The 20,037-nt window shown below is 37.1% G+C and overlaps 1 protein-coding gene across 2 annotated transcripts in view; it reads left to right on the top strand.

The window, feature by feature from the left end:
* Nucleotides 1–20,037, top strand: part of TUT7 (terminal uridylyl transferase 7) — a 3,176,298-nt gene that overhangs the window by 2,209,144 nt on the left and 947,117 nt on the right. For both annotated transcript variants that reach the window (XM_044064191.1, XM_044064190.1), the window contains exon 16: nt 14,401–14,501. In XM_044064191.1, the coding sequence (XP_043920126.1) occupies nt 14,401–14,501 (101 nt within the window). The remainder of the gene's footprint in view (nt 1–14,400; nt 14,502–20,037) is intronic.

The following is a 20,037-nucleotide window of genomic DNA, read 5'->3' as shown; positions in this document are numbered from 1 at the left end:
TATGTAATATGTATATATATGTTTGTGTGTGTATGTGTGTGTGTATATTATATATTCACAGTCATTTATTTTTTTAATGAACTAAAAAAGGTCACCAGTTAAGTGCTTAGCATTTTGTGTCATAATAATTACAAAAGAACTTGGAGTGTGATTGGTTACAGCCTGGTCTAAAAGATCACCATCTAGTCCTTTCAGAATTGTTTTAGCTAATTTTGTGGCTGTCACATAGTAATCTGTACATACTTTTTTCCTGAAAGTTACACATTTGATGTTCGAACATGATTTGTATTTGTAGTCCAGAGGAGGTTTTAGACCACCTATTTCTGGAGCCTAATGTTTGCACTTACTTTTCCAAGTCGTAGTTAAGATGTACATGATACATTTATGAGAGGTTTTAAGAGGAACAGTACAAGTATGATTAAAAATACCTGAAAAAGATGATGAGTTTGGTAACTGATACTCAAATCTTATTCTGGGGGAGTCACTGTAACAATAAATCATAACACTTGGGTGTACACACTTTGTCTCTTTTTCCGATTGGATTTTTCTCTGCAATGACTCTTTAAACTATCAATGCTCAACATAGGGGTCAGTGCTGTAATATCATTCATCATTTATGTAATCCGCCCTTTCTTTTTCTGCAGTACAGTATATACTGTGGGATTTCCAACATTGTTATATGTAACTCTAGATGTTTGTGTAATGTTAATCTAGAATTCTGTTTAATCGTCACTATAATGTCAATAATTATGCTACTCATTATTTGTGTGCTGCAAATTTTATGCTGAATTGTTTTAACTTTGGTAAATAATGTCTGATGTTGTCCTACAGCTTTGTAAATAATTTATGCTGAGATGCAGTCACTGCTGATTTGTTGTCTCCAAAATTTTAAATGTTGTCTTTTATTTCCTTATGATCCATGTCTTAACTGAAAAGTGTCCTTGGATCAGTGCACTTAGCCATTTAACAAATGTAAAAATAAAAGTAAGCAGTGTATTTGGATTCTCAGTTTTATTTGCCTCTTTGCCGTGGGTTGTGGCTTAAAAATTATCCTTGGGTCAGACCACCAACCTGATAAATATGTTGTCCACAAGCAGATGTCCTCCCATCTTGTCTGATTTTCAGAGCAGATTGGTCCCTTCCCCACGCTGAGGACATTGTATAAAAAAGTAGAGCAGCTTGCACCGTCTTTATGGGTTGTTTTACTGCATCAGTAGTCAGTCTATTAGTCTTTTTCAGTTTACTTCCAGAATGATGGGTACCATTACATTATTGAAGCACTAAAAGGCTCGTCTCCCATCTAACTGAAAAATGTTTCAAAACCTTTACAGAGAAAGAACAAAACAAAAAGCTTTTTCTGGTTACAGAAGTCAGAGGAAATGATAAAACTTAAAAAGGCTGAAGGTGTTGACAGCAAGGGGGATGTAATGTTCTTAGATTCTGATAAAAAGAATACCTGTCCAGGTTCTACAGAGAAGTGTAACTCATCACTGGCAGCTTCCGGAAATGGTGAACAAGCTGATCTTTAAGTTACTGAGATCCAACACTGGTGCTCTGAATGTTAAGATAAAGCAAGCATCCGTACTGGTACTTTCCAGTGAGAGGGATCTTGTGTAATATGAATATATGAATGGGGGGGGGGGGGTGTTGGAGCCAAAATTCACAATCTTAGGTGAGCTTGCAGTAAAAATAGAACTACACTGTACGCTTCCACTACTGTTCAACCTGACAGTAGTATCCCTGCTGTGCTGGGCAAATCTTTCATTTATAACTGATTTTAACAGTTGGCTTAGCTTTTGGTGTCAGTCCAAGAGGTTACAATATTTGATGGTCTGGGACCATGCTGCTTTGTCAGGGATGGTCTGCACTTATCCCCTAGGTTTTCAGATATTAGCAAAGACCTTTTCTACCCCCATAGTGCCTTTTTTTTAGGCAATGCCAAACTGATGAACCTCCCAGCTTAACTGAACCTACAAAGGAATATCTGAATGTGGAACTGCTCAGTGCTAGAAGTCTTAACAAGAAACTCCACTCTCTGCACGCTTTCCTCTCACTGGAGAGTGTAAACATCTGTGTAATGAGGGAAACATGGTTTAAAATCATGGAGAGTACCCAGGCAATGCAAAGTTATAATGCCTTTCACACCTTTAGACTAGCTACTGCACAGAAGGGAATTAAAGATGGAGGAGTCTGTTTATATTAAGACCAACCTCACATCCAGACTAGTTGAAGTGTATGACCCACTGGAACTCATACATGTGCAACTCACCATAAACAGGGTCTTGTTCCATATCCTTGCAATCTATAGGTCGCCCTCTATGTCCCAGGAAACCCATACTGCCTATCTCCGGGTACTAGAGTCTCTCACCATTCAACTAAGTCTGATGTTCACGAGGGATCTCAACTACCCCTTTATAGATTGGGAATCCTGTACCACTTTTAATACACATGCCCAACGATTCCTAAACTTTGTTAATGCCAATATCCTGGAATAGTTGGTCCATTCTCCTACCAAGGGTGCAAACATCATTGACCTTGTACCCATGAACATGGGGGGGGGGCAATTTTCCTCACCCAGTGAAATGTTTTTGCTCATCATATCTGACCATAAGGCAGTATTGCTTGAAATAATAATTAAGTTAGGGGATCCAGTGAAATCAAAAACTTTTAAGAACCATTCCAGGGCTAACTCTCTAAAGGAAACCTTGGCTAAATTCCAAGAACCCCTAGACAAGTAAACATTATAGTGTATGCTGAGCTACTTACAAAATCTCTGTACACATATTGATAGCTGTATAGAACCAGCTGTGCTGACTCATATTAAGAGTTAGACAAAGTCAAAAGACAAGCCACCCTGTGGAATCACAGTATCAGTCAGTTATACAACAAAGAAAAAAGTCTTGGTCAAGCATAGGAGGAACAAAGCCATACGTACTAAACACCCCGTGACCAGTCTGAATAGGCAGCTAAGAGGTGTAATACTACAAGGGCTAAATTTGACCAAAAAAAAGCTTCTCAGGAAAAGGATAACCACAAAGCTTTCTACAGCTGTGTCTGTAACCTCAGGGGAAATATGCAACAATGCGCAGAACTTAATGTAAATGGCATCACCCACATAGAATCGGAGGCCACTGCCAGCCATTTGGCTTACAGGTTCAGCTCACCCCCCCCCCCGATAGTCCAAAGAAATATCGCATACCACAATCACCCCAGTCATTACTAGGGAGCAAGTCACCATTCCTCTTTCCAAGGCCAAAAGTACTGCATCAGTGAGCCCAATAACATCCCAGGATACTTAAACAGCATGAAACATGACCTCTGTAGTCCATTTGAGTCACTTTTCAGCTGGAGCCTACAGTCAGGTTTTGTACTCAAGGAATGGAAGATATCTACAATCATGCCCATGCATTAGAAGGTCCAACGAGTGATCCGGGTAACTACAGGCCCATAAGTCTGACAAGCCTCATATGTAAAGCCGTGGAAAGAATAATCATGGGCATGATAAGTGAGGACATAAGTAACCTGCAAACCCTGGGCCCATCGCAGTTTGTCTTTGTTAAAGGAAGATCATGCATATTAAATTTGGTGGACTTTTCTGAGAGGGTCATCAAAGCACTGAATGAAGGCACGAATGTGCACACAGCTTACCTTGACCTAAGGCTTTTGATACAATACCCTACTCAGACATTATAGACAAACTCACTAGTTCAGGTATAAACCCTTTTTTTATCACCCACTAGATAGCCATCTGTCTCACTGATGGGACTCAGGAGATCAAAATAGGTGAGGCCACCTCCACCGAGAGGTCAGTCACTAGCTGAGTACCCCAGGACATGGTACCAGTCCTCATTTTTGGCATCCGTTTCTCTGAAATGGAAGCAAATGCTGACATTTTATGGCTGACTAAGTTTGCAAATGATTGCAAGCTGCGGGTTATCATTGACTTCCCTGCAGACACTAGCATTCTTCAAGAAAGCATATCTCTGACTAACAAATGGTGCCAAAGTGGACTTCCAAGATGGCTGCACATTGTGTAACACAGCTTAATTTCAGCTCTCCCAGTGTGAAAAACAGAAACTCAGAAGAGAAGAGACAATAAACTCATATTTTGGGGTAAATTTCAGTAGCTGGCTAGTAAGTGCACTGCCTGAATCCCAGCAAAAAAAGAAATTGAGAGAAACTGTAAATCAGTCATAAAAGGTGAGGGAAAAACCATCACAAAAGGTGAGGAAAAAACACTGGGCAGAATTCTGCAGCTGTTCAGCAAAAAGCAGTGCAAGTTCCAGCTTTGGTGCAAGACATGACTTCTAGTAACCTACAGGAAAATAAAAACAAGTCGAGTTTACTTAGAGCTGATTAAAATAAATGAAACACTGATGGAGTATATCAACTCAAATAACAAAAGGCTGGAAGAAGCTTTAAACAGATATTTAGATGAGGTGATAAAGCTGCAAAAATCAGAGGATGAAGTAAAGAAAAGGCTGGCTGAAGACTGCTCAAGAAGAGATGTCTCAAAAAGTAATAGAATTGGAGGATAGAGCATATGGGGAAAACCTGAGATTTTCTGCTGTACCAGAGAAGCTGGAAGGAACAGACTGTATTATTTTTATGAAAGTACAGGCAAGCAACTAGACTGATATTCCACTGTAGGAGTTGTTCATTGAAAGGGTACATTGTGTGTATGCTGCAAACCTGGACATGAGAAAGTAACCTAGACCTTTAATAGTAAAGATGCAATCCCATCAGCATTAGGAATTGATTTTGACAAAACTGTGGAAGAAGGACAAAGTACTAAAAGTGGGAGACAGTAGAGTATTTCTGGAAAATGATTACTCACTATACTCTAGGCAGAAGAGGAGTAAATTTATTCCACTAATCGGGGAATGTTGATAAGCAAGCATGAGATTCAAACTGCTGTACCCAGCTATCCTCAGAATATTCTTTCCTAGAAGGACAAAATAATTTTTTGATGCAGGACATGCTAAGGAGAAAATACAAAAAGTTTGTCCAGCAAAATGTGAACTGTGAAACAGAAGGAAATTCTGCCTGTCGTTCTTCTGTAAATAAGACCAGAGAGAGATTGTGCCAGTGAAACCTTTTCCAGTGTTTAAATGGTAAATGCTTGAGACAGAAAAAAGCACAAGAGTTGACTAGAAGAACCAAAAGCACGTTGGAAATGAATCAGAGACTGGATTTGAAAGACGGAGATAAACAGGAATAAAACCAGTAACCCAGAAACTGACAAATAAATATGGGATCACAATGCATTAATTAGGTTTGTGGAACATGACAGAAGTAAACATGGAAATTTTGGACTTTTTTTGACTTTGTTAAACTTGTTGGGGACTCTCAAACATATGTCATTAATGCTTGGAAGAACACTAAGGAGTGGAAAAGGAGGGAGAGAGTTAGCTGTAAATAAAACAAACTGTGTTTTTAATGGTAATATCTTTATAATGCATGATATAATATGCATGCGATGAAGTAAATTTTATTCAGTTATTTTCAAATGTAATGGGGTTACTAAAGTAAACAGATGCCCCTGTTTTTTTTTTTTTTTTTTTTCTCCTTGTTCATTTTTACGAAATGTAGGCACTGCAACATAAAAAAGAAGAAAAGTCTGGTTAAAAGAACATGATACAAGAAAAATGTGTATGCTTTTTCTCATTCTTGCATAGGGGAAAGACTTGATTAAGGCTCTTGGCTTGATCTACTAACAAATTTTAAGAGAAAACAAATAAATAAAAATGAACAGTGAATATAATAAAGCATTCCTTTAGCAAATAAATGCTTGTAGAAGCATCTCTGTATCTGGTTCTCATGCATGAAGACATTCTGTTAAAAAGCAATAAAAACAGAATACTTTATTTCAGTAGCTTTCTTTCAATAGCTAGAAGATAATGTTTTCTGAAAGCATTCAAGTGTTTTCCCATTCTGGGAGAGCAATAAAGATAATATAAAGCCAGACAGCACTTAGTAGAAGTGCAGGCTGTACCATGCATCTTAACATGGATAATCTTCCTTTTAGGTTAACCTAAGTCTAGGAGTGTGGCTGTCGGTTTGGGACAGTTGTTCCTATTAGGAGAGTAAAACTTTAGTATTTGAAGGTGTACATAGTTTTGTGTGTACTAGGTTTCAGGGGTGCATTGGGAGTGTATTTTTTTTGTTTAAGGGCTTTCAGTAAAACAAAAAGTTTTGTAAGATGTTACAGAGGCTCAAATGGATATAAGAAACAACTGTATAAAAAGATCAACTTGCCGAGCATTAGTGTATTCATTTAACACAAAAATCTAAAACTAGATGCTTAACAAAAAAGCTGTTACATACAAAAGTTGGGAATAATGACTTTTAACATAATGATGCTGTCTGTATTATCTTTAAATATTAATGGTCTCACAGATGTATACAAAAAAGAGAGTAGTGAACAATATTTAAAAAATGTAGAGTGAAAATAGTTATGCTACAGGAGACACACTTGGAAAGAACTGAACATGTGAATTTGATAAAGAAAGGTTTTCAGGACGGTTATTCAGCGGAATATGTGGGACAAAAGAAAAGAGGAGTACTTATATTAATTGCAAGAGGAGCTGCAATAGTGATAGAAGAGGATAAAAAAGACAGTAATGGTAGTTTTGTAGTACTAAGAGGCTACTGGCAAGGGAGGAGGATTACACTGGCATGTATTTATATTCCACCTAAAACTGCTATAATGGAGCTTAAGAAAATTCTGGGAGAAATAATTAGCTTTTGGCAGGGAATATTTTGTATAGGTGGCGACTGGAATTTGATTTCCAGCAGTGAAGATGTGTCTGAGGGAGCCCAGAAGGCAAAATATAACAAAGTAGGGTAGATTTTTCAAGAAATTTTTAAAAATATTGGATCATATGAATTCAGTAGTAGGAGTTCGGTGAAAATTTGCATATTATTCCCCAAGACAATAAACTGGGCTAGGCTAGACAGAACTTACATTTCACAGGAATGTATGCATTTAATTGAAAGTTTTGATACGCATCCAATAACTGTTTCAGATCATACGCCGATAATAACTAAAATAAAAATGCAGGGTAATGAAATAAAAATGCGACACTGGTGCTTTCCCATCTGTCTGTTGAAAAGAGAGGAATTTAAGGAGTGAGTATTGGAAATTATTCAGGAGTTATAAAGAAGATAGAAATTTCTTCTGAAAATGTAGCTTGGAAGTGGGATAAAATTACAGTGGAGTTTAAAAATAAGGTGGAAATGAAAGAAAGATATGGTTAAGAGATGACAAGAATTATTTTGAGGAACTGACAAAATGTTAAAGTATTGCAGAATAGAGGGGATATCACAGAGCAAGAAAGGGGGCAGTTGCAGAATGCTAAACAGAAAATAAGGAATTTTCTTGAATAGTATGCATGAACTTAGAAAGATTGGCAACTTTTTTTATAAAAACTCCAGTGCACAAAAAACTTTTGGCACAGTGACTCAGGCAACAGTAATTAGGTTTGCTGCCAAGCTTAGGGAGCCAATAGCAAGCAAGATAACAAGAGATCCTGTAGAGGTGCTAGAAATATTTCAGAAATTTTATGAAACTCTATATAAAGCAGAGAAATATGTAAATCAAGAAAAGATACAAATGGAAATTTTTTGTGGAAGAGTTAAGTATGCGAAGGTTAGAGGTAGATGAGACTCAGTTACTAACAAGATAGGAGGAGATGAGATAAAAATGGTATGTATAACCAATTCAGACGAAAGTCCCCAGGAATAGATGATATTCCTGTGGAAGTTTGGAAGCTAGGAGGGGAAAAACTGATAAAAGATCTCTACGGTTTTAACAGAATTTTAAGAGTAGGGGAAGCACCAACTTCCTAAAAGAAAGCGATGGTGGCTGTAATACCTAAAAAGGGTAAACACCCATTAGATCCAGCTTCATACAGGCCCATTTCAATCCTAAAAAGTGTTTGTCTGTAATGGCTAACAAAAATGGGAAAAGTGATGTCAAAATCAATAGATATGGAACAGTGTGGATTTGTGGAGGGGAGGCAAACATTTGACAACATTAACAGAACATTGATGATCCAGAGGGAAGCAGAATGTAAGAAAATACCACTGTTGGTGGTGGGTCTTGATGCAGAGAAAGCATATGACAAAATAAGCTGGGAAGTTTATAAGCACGTGAGCAGGGTAATTGAAGCATTTGCATTCCCTAATAAAATTATAAGGTTGATTAGGAGGATATATGAAGGATTAGAGGTGAAAATTAAAGGGGCAGTTTCCTCTCGGATAATTTCCGTTTCCCCTTTGTTGTTTGCATTATATTTAGAACCATTGGTAAAGTAAATAAGGGATGCAGAAATTCAAGGATGTAATTGGTATGGTAGTCAAGAAAAGCTGGCTCTCTTTGCAAATTATATTATTTTATACCTTATAAAACCAGAAAAGGCAGTTTCAAATCTTTCCGGGATACAAAATTAAAGAGGCTAAAGCAGAGGTTGTAAATTATGTACCCATACACAAATTGTTTCAGCAATATCCATGTTTATGGGAACATGATAAAATGAAGTACTTAGGAATATGGATTAAAAAGGATTCTGTTGTGGCGGCTAAAGATACGTGGGAAGAGAGTAAAAACATACCACAAAAACTGAGAAATTGTAAGCTCTGTTATATGGATATAGATGGCAAGATACAACCAGTTAAAATGCTTTTAGTCCCTTTAGTTTTATACATGGGTCAGGCATATCTTTATCAACCCCAGGAGAAGTTGTGGATAGCAATTGTTAAAGACCTGAAGGGTTTTATCTGGGAGGGGAAGACAGACAGTGAGAATCAAGTGGGATAAGCTGATTCTTCCAACAGAGCAAGACAGTTTGGGATTATTCTATTTGAAGGGTTTTTTCAGAGCTACTCAATTAAAGGTCCTATACATAGCATAAGCAGAAGTCTATAATTCAATGTAGAAAGGGGTGATGATGAAGCAGGGGAGGGGGGGGCTCAAGGAACAAGGTAAAACTGGGATTTTGGATGAAGTTCCTTAAAGAGAACAATAACCACACATAATATTGCATTCATAATGTTGCTGAAAGTATTCTAAGAACTAAACCAACATGGGAATGGAGATGGGAAATTTTGCTGAAAGGGCTGACTGCAATTAGAGATGCAGACAATAGGCAAGAGGGGTCTAGAATTTATTGGGAGAAAACTGGCAAAATAACCATGGTTTTGGGAGCAAATAATTAGGAAAAGAAAGATAATAGATTGGGAAGAGAGCAATAATTTATTTGGACTATAGGCTAGAGGTTACCTTCCCTCTCAATGATTGATGTCAAAATATAGGCAAAGAGAAAGAAATAGGGAGATCCTAAGTAGAAGACCAACAGTGGTAGAGTTTTTAGTAGAATGTAGAACAGAAGCTGCTTTTAAAAAAGGAATAATTAGTAAAGCATACAGAATATTGCATGCTAACTATGCTAACTATAAGAATCAATCAGAGGAGTTCAGAAAGGATTGGGAAGAGAGATTGGATAAGCAATTCACAAAGAAACATGGAGGGGTATATGTACATCTCCCAAATATGCAACAAAGTCTAGAACATTTTGGATCTTTGTTTGGAAGTGTTTACATATGTATTTTTATACCCCAAGTAGACTCCATAGAATTTTTCGTTAGGCAGGCAGCAAATGTTGGAGGTGTGATAGGGAAGAAAGAGTTAATTGGAAACCTAGTTTCTGGGAGTGTAATGAGCTGGCAGACTTTAAAGATTCCCTAAAACTACTGTGTCAGAGATACTGGGTAAGCAAATTGGTGTAACTATTTTTTGAGCTATGATATAGAATTGGAATTGCCTAGGCATACTAAGGCCTTGCTGAGTCTAATTATGGTGACTGCCAAAAAAGCTGTTATAAGAAAATGGAAAACGAAGTCTAAACCAGTTGTACTAGAAATAGTGAATATAGTAACAGAGATAAAACAACTGGAACTGAGATCTTTAGAAAAGGGTTGGGGCAAATTACATATAAAAATGGGAATTGTAGAAACAGTACATACAGAGGAGTAATGAGGTTTAAAAGAACGCAGGATTTAAATGAGCCATGTAATGTTTGACTGACAATGACTGGATAGATGCGATATGTAATTTTTGTAACTAAAATTGTCATTATGGTTGTGATGTATGTTTGCAAATAAAATTATGAAATTATGTCAGTATGGTTTGTTTTCATTTATGTAAATATATGATTGCCCGTCATACGTTATAATAAAGATGCTTGTTTAAAAAAAATGGTATCAAAGCCATGGTTTTAAACTTGATGCCAAGAAATGCATAATTATACCCTTTGGGAAGTCAACCATCCCGGCTAATTACCATGTTGACTTTATGCCCCTAAGAGTTGACCCAGTGGTCAAGGATCTGGGTACACACACAGACAGTAGCCTTACCTTTAACCACCACATGACCACAGTAGTGAGGAAATCCTTTAATCTTGCTTATCTTATAAGTATTCCACCCTCATCAGACCAGTCACAGAGTAGAATGTTCCTTTCACTATGTACCTGAGCAAACATATGCAGCAACTAGAGCAACCTCAGAGGTTTCTCACAAAAAGAATACAAGGCGTAACAAACCTGCCTTATGTAAAGCAGAGGAGAATGGAATGGGATATATTTGGGGAGCTGCTCAAGATAGGAAAGTGACATTCTTTTTATTGAAGTAAGAAAAACTTTTTTATGTTTTAATAAAAAACAAGTAGGAGATTAAAAAAATGTGTTACACACAGGAAACTTGTGGGTAAGGAAGCATGGAATAGACAGATGCAACAAACAAGACAAAGAGGTGACAGTGACACAAACAGAAGGGTCAACAGGGAGGGTCAGAATAGAAAGGATTTACAAAAAGAGAAAGAGGAAGCTGAGTTTCTGTTTTACCCAACCACTAGTCTAGGTTGCGCTTAAACTGGGTAAAAGAGAAAGTCAGCTTCCCATGGATGGGGGAAGCCTGTTCTATAGGAGGGGACAGTCTCTGGGACACATTTTCTCTTCAGCATGTTCTGTTTAAGTCGCACACAAAATCCAGGTCCCTAGACCTTGTATTTCTGGTACTGTTTGACTTATGAATATGCAGGAAATTCAGAAGTGTGGGGTTTGTGGATGCCTTGTAAACCAGGCACAGATCACACCTCAGCAAACAATAGGAGACTGAGTAGAGGGAAAGGGCTTTAAGGAGCTGTAAATGTAAATAGGGCAGGTTTGTTATGCCTTGTAGGAAGAAGTAGAAAGCAAACCAGGAAAAAAGGTGATATACTGAAAGGCTGGATGATTCAATTGACTGTGCAAAACAGACTGCAGATGTGCCAAAGTAGAAGAGGCAAACAGAATGTAATTTTCATGTGCCTTTGTAACCAGGGCAACATTTAAGCATGCCAGTTCAAGTGTACATAAAAGTCAGTTGTATGCATTTACAGGTGGGATATAAGCAGATAAGCAGGATATAGGTGTATGGTATAACCACCAGTCTGCAGCTCACAACAGTCAGTTAGAAATGTGTTTTCATGTTGTTTAACACCATCGGCAATCTAGTTGATACATACTTTGCCCAGTACAAGTAGGTGTGGAACTAGGTGGTCATGCAGAGGTAACACACACGTATAACACTGCAAGTCACAGCTGTGCCAGATGACAAGATGCAGTCATACACACCACTCATTTGGTGAACTGGTAGTGTCTCCCTGTAGTGCTTATGTGAGGCTCAGCTGTGCTTGTGTCATTTTATTGTAAACTGGAAAGTACAAGCCCAGTAAAAATATCCTTAACCATGACACAGTGTATATCAAACATAGACTGCACCTACCCCCCACCATAGGGTTCTACAAGGCAACCCTGCCCATGTGGACTACCATCTTTCAGAGTTGGACAGCTCTCTGATGAATCACTGCTGCTCTGTTTCCATACCCTCCTTCTAATGGGCTTCCAGTCATGGGTAATGTATCTGAAAATATGAAAAATGCCATACAAGCATATAAGAAGTTTATCCAGAGGCACAAACTAAACCTGGGTTATAGAACAGTACCCATCTGTTGCACCAAATCCAACAACTTCTAATGGTGCATCATTCTGTGGAACAGAAATGCTAGTTTCCCTACAAGTAAAGTATTATGAAAGCTATCAGCATGCTCACAGATGTCAACATAATCTATATCAGTGTGTCCATAAATATTAATAGGTAGCACCCAGAGATGTATCCTGTACTTCTGTACACACCAGTGGACATTAACCAGAATACATGTACACACACACTTATTGCATAATCCCACACAAAATGGGATGCACATGGTGCCCTACCCTGAAGCATGTAAACATTACAGACAAAGCACAGTTCTGACCACACTCTACAGGTCACAGTCCACTTACCTGCAGTACTGCCACATATGAAACATTTGCCATAGGTAATGCAGTTGCCACACATGCCAGTGTTTTCCACATTGCACGAATATAACAAAGTGTGCACAAACTTCTAAATGCCATATTGCTGGTATACATTCAACAAAATCTGGGACAGCACAACAGTGTTTTTGTACAAGAAGTCTGTCTGCATATTGGATGCATTGTATGAAAATGTGCCCTATCTACTGGCATGAAGGTGTAGCTCTTGACAGTTAGTGAACTGCAGACCATCCCTGATATTGCTATACAGGTTAACCATTTCCCTACAGCATTTCTTTTGTTTAGGTAAATCATTGAGGAGTGCAGTCACTTAACAGTGGTAGTCATTACAGTTCCAGACTATATAACTTACATTTTACTGCATATCCCCTTCTAATTGTTTCTCACCTCCTAGTTAATAAGAGCAGTATTCAAAACCTTGTAGTGATGATTGGCATTTCTCTCTTGGTGCTGTACTCTGTCCTTAATTCATAAGCTCACAGGTTGCAGACTGTGTCTGAAGGTGTAGCTGGAAACACATTCAGCATTAACCACAGTACACATTCAGAGGTGCATTCATAAGTAATTTAGGAAGATGAGCACATATAAGCATGCCATGCACGCACAGGTGGATAGTGTACTGAACACTTATATTGGTGGTTCTCATGGTCCATGGTTTGTGTGACTAATTGCCATGTGCAGTCTCCAGTAAACATCCTAGGAGCAGCACAGTAACATGCTAGAAACACATATATGGCACTTATCTAGACTCAGAATATCCAGCACCATGAGAAACTTGTACAGTATAATAATTTCAGCTATAATGCCCGTAATCAGTCCTGGTGGCATCTTGGCTGTGAATTGCTTCTACCAGTGCTCCAGGTAGTTGGGCCTGTATCATTCTAGGTGGCTGTGGAGTAATAGTCAGGAGGACAAGTGGGTTTTGCAGACATGATTGCACAGTGCAAGCCTGTTTTGGCTGTGACAAAGATATTCAAGACTTGGCCTGGCAGTCAGCACAGGAAACTGATGTAGCTAAGAATACCACTTGTAGTAGCCTACTTCCTGTTCCAGTGAATATGATACAGAGAAGCTCCTTTCTCCCTAAGTCTCCATAGGAAGTCAGGGATTGAACTGTGTAATATCGGGAGATGACCCTGATGTTTCTGTGCAGGACATATAGGTCTGAAGACCCAGAAAGACTGAATAAAAATATGTTTATAAGAAATGCTAATGATGTCTGCATCATTTCTTTCAAGTGTACAAGACTGACATTGGCCCTTGTAGGGAAGAAAGACACTACTGAGAAAATCCAGCAGGAAAACAACTTGTAGGAGAGGGATAAACTCAAATATTATAATTTACTGATACACTGACCTCTCTTTGAAGATCTTCTGTTGTAAATACCTGCTATTGTCTTTGTTGATTAATTTTAATTGTACACTATTGCTAATTGAATTTGCATGTGTAGTATTTAACAGGAAGTGTTAAAAGGAATTTGAACTAAAAATATATTTTTTATATATTATATTATTCAGATTTATGTTTGTCTTTGTATATTCTCATATGTGTAAATGTTGTGCCTCCTTTAACTTACCACAAGACTTTTCCTGGTCAGTAAAATAGAGAAGACAATGTCATAAGGTATGCTGCTTTTTGTAATTAAGCTGCTTTCTAATGACTGTGACATGAGACTGCAGTCATGTGCTCATATGGGGGTATATAACTGCTGAAACTGTTTAGATGGAAAATTCATACCCACCCACAGCTGTATTCAAAATCATATTTGCAGTTTCATGCACCAGTGATCCTCTTGTTCATACTTTTGATCTTATGGTGAGTACCTCTCCTGCATTAGTGTACTAATTTGATAAATAATCTGTTGAGGAAGGGAGATTCACTGCAATTAAATAGTGTTAGCCTTTGCCTGTTTTGTATGTCTTTAACACATCTGCATTTCTTTGTTACTATTTTAAATTTGCCTTATTATTCTCATTCTTGTAGGAGCCAGGCTGAGTTTGTTTGGATCATCGAAAAATGGATTTGGCTTTAAACAGAGTGATCTGGACATCTGCATGACATTTGAGGGAAAAGCATCAGCTAAGGTAAGATTGTCAGTGAAAATCCAGTAAATGACAAAGCAAACTTTCTCGCTTTTTGCAGCTGACCATTAACCTGCCTTCGAGAGCCTCTCATTCACCATGTCTGCCAAACACAACAGTCCACCCTGGACTTTTTCTGCCCATGTTTAGGGCCAGTATGGAGATTGAAGCACCTTGGGGTAGCATCATATTGCTGCCGAAAAGGAATTTTTTTGTTATGCTGTAATTCCCCCCCCCCCCCCACACACACACACGTATGTAATGTCCCAGAGTAGACATGCAGGGATTCACTTCAGAATCTCGAAATACTGAAATCTCGAATTTCAGTATCTCGAGACCATGAAGCCGAAACCCCAGAAGCACAAAATTTTTAATTGCGACTTCTGTACAAAACATACCGCACACACAGACAGAAACATACTCCTCCCTACACATACACAAACACCTACCCGACATACAAGCAGTGGGGCAAGCCTCCCTTGCCCCCCCCCCTGATTTAATGGTTTGCAGAATATGTTGCCACTCAGAATTTCTAACAGCATGATTATTATGAAGCTGAAGTCTTGTTTTTTTGACTCACGTTTTAATAAGTAGTGAGAACTGTAAATACTTTGTGAAGCAACATCTTCATGTAGTGAGTTCCTTTCTTAAGAAAATGCTATTTTACTACATATCCTTATGCATAACAACTCATCATATGGAAGAGATGAAATTAAATAGGGGAGAGGAAAATTAACGCCATGCAGAGAGTTAAAAGTGGTAATTTTTTTTCTATAAAAAGTAGTTGTGGTATATTTGCCAACATCCCCTAGACATTTGATTTCTAAGAATATGGAAAATCAGAGAAAATGTCCTAGGAGAATAAACAATTAAATCTGTTTTTAGAAATGTCTTTAATACATTTCCCTGATGTATGGTTTCCCCCCTTTGCATATGAAAATCATGTTATCAGTGTATCGGTAGTGTTTAGCAGCAGATTTCTGGTAAAAAATTACAACCTATATATATTCAGTCTCAAAGACCAATACAGCAGTATTACCGTTTGATAAAGCAAGGGAGGTACACATGCTTGTTGATCTGATGGGATAAGTTGTTAGAAATGAAATAGTTATTTTGAAAACCGAGCATAGTTCAGTAATATAATTATCTGTAGGGGAAACTGCATAATAATTAATTGCTTTCATACCATGAGAATGTTGAATGTTACTTTAGAGGTTACTGTTTTGTGATGAGCCGTTCACATCTTGTAACCAGATGAAGTAATCTATTTTTAACAAAAAATTACTAGAATCATTAATGTAAGAATCAAGTTTAATATCTTATTAATGCATTTGATGATAAATAAGGAAAACTTTATTTTCATAAATAAATAAATTAAATAATTGCGGATCAGTTGGAAAGAGTTTTCTGTGTTTTAGGTAGACAGTAACATGTTGCATCTTTAGCCAACAGACTTTTGCATATGGTACCAGAATCAAAGTATTCTAAATGTGAATCTTTTTCCTCTAAATTATGAAACTTAAGCACAGTAGTTAATTTTATTATATATGTATCACACAAGTGGTTGTAGCACTTATGAAGCTACTGTTTGACATTTGAAACATAGATGATTATAATCGGGTCTCCGATCATAACCGGATTATGTGTTGATGTGGATGCCAAGGAATTCACCTAGTGAGTGAAGTTTGAGGGGTGTATCTTGCCATCCATGTCGGGAACACATAATGAGGAGTTATGATCGACCTGATCATACTTCTTTGTAGTACATGGAGCTTTATCTGTTTCTAGTGCTACCAGTTAAAGAAGGAAAAAAGCACAAAATGTTTTATCAGCTTTGAATGCCAGTAAAGCACTTAATGAGTGCTGTCAAATAAGGATGGGGATAAAAATTGAGACAGTTTTTAAATATTTCTCTAATTCACTTAAAAAATTAATAGAACAGGTTTTGCATAAGTATGCCACTTTCTGTACGATAAGATATGTAAAACTCTTAATATTGACATGTTAGACTGATTATTCTTCAGTGATTTACCTGTATAAAATATAAGACAAACTTCGGGACAGTTGAGAGGCATGGACAGCAGACAGTATCTTAACTGGTTTTATTTTCTTCTGCTGTTCTTTGCTGGATGGTGGGGTCCATTGTTAGTCTGTGCTGCGAGACCCAGTAGTTGCAGCGCTTAAATAGATGCATGACAGTTGTTACACACACACACACACACATACATACACCACACCACACACCACACACACTCTTAAGCCCTGTTACATTTGTGTCTCACACTAAAGAATTGCTTAAGTTTATCTTTTTCCAGGTAATGAAGCATAGTTATGGCGCTCCATGCACTACAACTATTTTATCACCTTTTTCTGGCAGTTTAAAGATCAGCTGTTCAGTTTACTATCACAGTCTTGAAAATCAAAATCCTAATACCAAAATGCCTAAAAATCTCCAATAACAAATCCTCATGCCAGTATGAACCCATTAACGAGTACTAAAATGGGTCCTGCAATGATGTGGTTCCAGGAAGGAGTGCTAACTTAGGTCTTTGGGTGGGGGCCAAGTCAGGAGTTTAATGTTGTTGGTCTTCAGTGTATTTTTCTTTCGGTAGTACGATCTTGGAAGTTTGATTTTTCAAGATATAAATAAGTAATGACTGAGTTGGATGGGATGTGAGATTTGTATTAAAGAAGCTGAGTTATAGAGAGGAAGAGGAATATAACAGAAAGAACACAGGGATAGTCTAGTGGCTTCAGATGTGAGGATGCCAGAAAGATATTGGTGAGGAGGAATAAAAGTTATAGTTAGGAAGGTATGGACAGTATGTTAGGGGTGTAATGAAATTCCTTACTAAATGCTGAGTAGAGTAGCAGGGTTAGAATGGTGAGGGGATTAGTTTATTGCTCATTTTATTTCCTTTGTAAAGTAAAAGTGTCATTGCTGTGTGGGAGTATGCTTTGGACAGGACAGCTTTCTGGCATGCAGTTATATTTGTAAAGTGTAATGAATGTTAGTGGTTAGGAATACGTCAGCTGAACATTTCTCGGTTGTGGGAGTGCATGATACTTATTTTGTTCCCCACAATGGTCAACGTATTTCTTACTTCACCTAATGGTTAGCAGTATATGGTGGATTAAAGTATTATATGCATGTCTGTGCCAGTCCATGCTTGTTAGTATGTTGCTTTGTGATGTTATTTTCTGAACAGTCTGTCTTGTTGTTTTTATACATCAGGTATTATACAGGATATTATTATTTTTAATCATAATCTTATTTTTAAACCATCTGACAAAAGGCAACAAGTTAGTTATTTTGGATATTTCTAGGTATTTAGATATGTGCTATGATCATCTGAATGACATAAAAATGTTTATCAAAAGGTACATTGTTCAGTTTATGAATCTTCTTTAACTGAAGTAGAACTTATCGATAAGGGTGTCAAACTGGGGTATATTTCCAGGGAAGATGCTAAAAAGAAATTTAGTATTGATCATGCTTGTATTGCTTGTTTTTATTGTTTACCAAAAATATATAAAAATTTACAGCGTCCTCCTGGACGCCCTATAGTATCAGGAAAACAGTATTTTTCGTACAGTTTAAGATTTTTGTTGCATCATTTGCTGTTACCAAAGGTTGTATTGTTGCCTGCATATGTTAAAGATGTGTTTTATTTTCTCAATAAGGTAAAAATATACAGTTGAATATGAGCATGTATTGGATTACTATGGATGTTAGTAGTCTTTATACTAACATTACTCATATGTTTGGTATGGAGGCTGTTAGATTTTTTTCTGGGCGAGTGTCCTACCACTGAGTATATTTTAGAACTATTATACTTCTGTTTAACAAAAAAAATTTGAATTCAATGGGGAAATTTACCAACAGAAACAGGGTACTGCTATGGGGCCGGCATTTGCACCCTGATGTGAAGTTTAATATGGGTTTATTTGAACAGGAGTATATATGTAGGTCTGCATTTTTTTTGTAAATATGTGAAATATTATGCCCGATTTATCGGTGATCTTTTTTTTTTTTTTTTTTGTGTGAGGGGGGAGAAGATGAAGTTGATAGGTTTATTGAAACCCTATATTTTAATAGATTTAACTTGAAGTTTGAGGGTATTCAAAGAGGTAAACAAGTCTCCTTATTGGATGTTGATTTGGATATTTCTAAACCATCTTGGTTACATACCAAAGTCCACAGGAAATCTGAGGGGAACATTCAGTATCTAAAAGGTTTGAGTTGTCACCCCCCCCCCCCCCCCCATCACACACACACACACACACACTGTAGAGACCTTGCCATATGGTGAAATGGTACAGATTCATGGACTTTGTAATGATGAATCAGAAGAAATTTTTAAAACTAACTGTATGTTCGAATCTAGGGGCTACAGTGGGCCTGCTATTTGTAGAGCAGTTTTAAAGGTGAATAATATAGATAGGGGAGGCCATATTAACAATAATAAGGTTACTTCTAAATCAAATGGGTCTTTGACAGATATGTATTTTGTGACTACATGTAGTTGTTTTAGTGAAATACTGATCAATTTGGTTAAATGTTATTGGAGTTATACGCAATCCACTAGAGAGTCTCAGTTGTCGTTACCTGATAGACTTAAAATTTCTTATAAAGTGAGCAGATGTTTAAAAAACTTTTTAGTTAAAGGGAAATTTATTATGCCCCTTTTAAATATATATAATATGACTTCCAGTTTGGGAACACAGGTTTGTGGGAGATTTAAAGCCTGTAAGTGTATAGTAAGCAATTTTGACATTATTAATAGACTTAGATTTAGGGTTAAGTGCCATTTTAAATGCGATACTGAGGGCATTATTTATGCGTTGAAGTGTCCTTGTGATACGTTTTACATTGGACAGTCAAAAAGAGCATTTAAAGTTAGATTATTAGAGCATATTTGTGATATAGAAAGTGCTAAAGAATCTAGGTTAGTGGCAATACATTTTCAAACAGTAGATCAGGGCTCTGCAGTGGGTTTACAGGGAACTGTTTTAGAGAAAATTGAAAAGGTTTTTATAGATTCATGTATAAAGAAGCTTTATATGTATTGAAATTTGATACTTTAATACCTAAAGGAATGAATGCTGAATTTAATTGGAAAATTTTACTTTAAATGTTTAATTAGATTAATTTAGTGTTTTAATAGTTTAATTGGGTGTGTTATATATAAGAAGTGTGCTTTTTGGTATTTATCATCCTCAAAGGCATTTTAGCTGAGACGTCAGAGAGAATAAAGTTATTTTTTATAGTTTTGGTGGTCACTGGTTTGTGGTTTTTATTATACAGGATTTTGGGCCCACTGCCTTATCTTGGCCTGTTTATCAAGTCAGGTTTCAGTATTCATAAGTTTTGTATGGCCTAAACTGGAGTATTCATGATTCCTTTAAAAAAAGTGATATATTTGCAAGCATAAGGAGATGAGCAGAGCTGAGCAAATATTATGGATGTGGACAAAATGTCATCAAGAGAGTAAAAAAAAGGTATGTTCTCTTTGATATACATTGATATACTATTGTA

Source organism: Protopterus annectens, chromosome 2.part2, assembly GCF_019279795.1.
Source record: "Protopterus annectens isolate FY-2018-M chromosome 2.part2, PAN1.0, whole genome shotgun sequence".
In the NCBI taxonomy this organism is placed as follows: domain Eukaryota; kingdom Metazoa; phylum Chordata; order Ceratodontiformes; family Protopteridae; genus Protopterus; species Protopterus annectens.
Note: the sequence above shows the minus strand (reverse complement) of the source record. Positions and strands in the feature narration are given on the sequence as shown.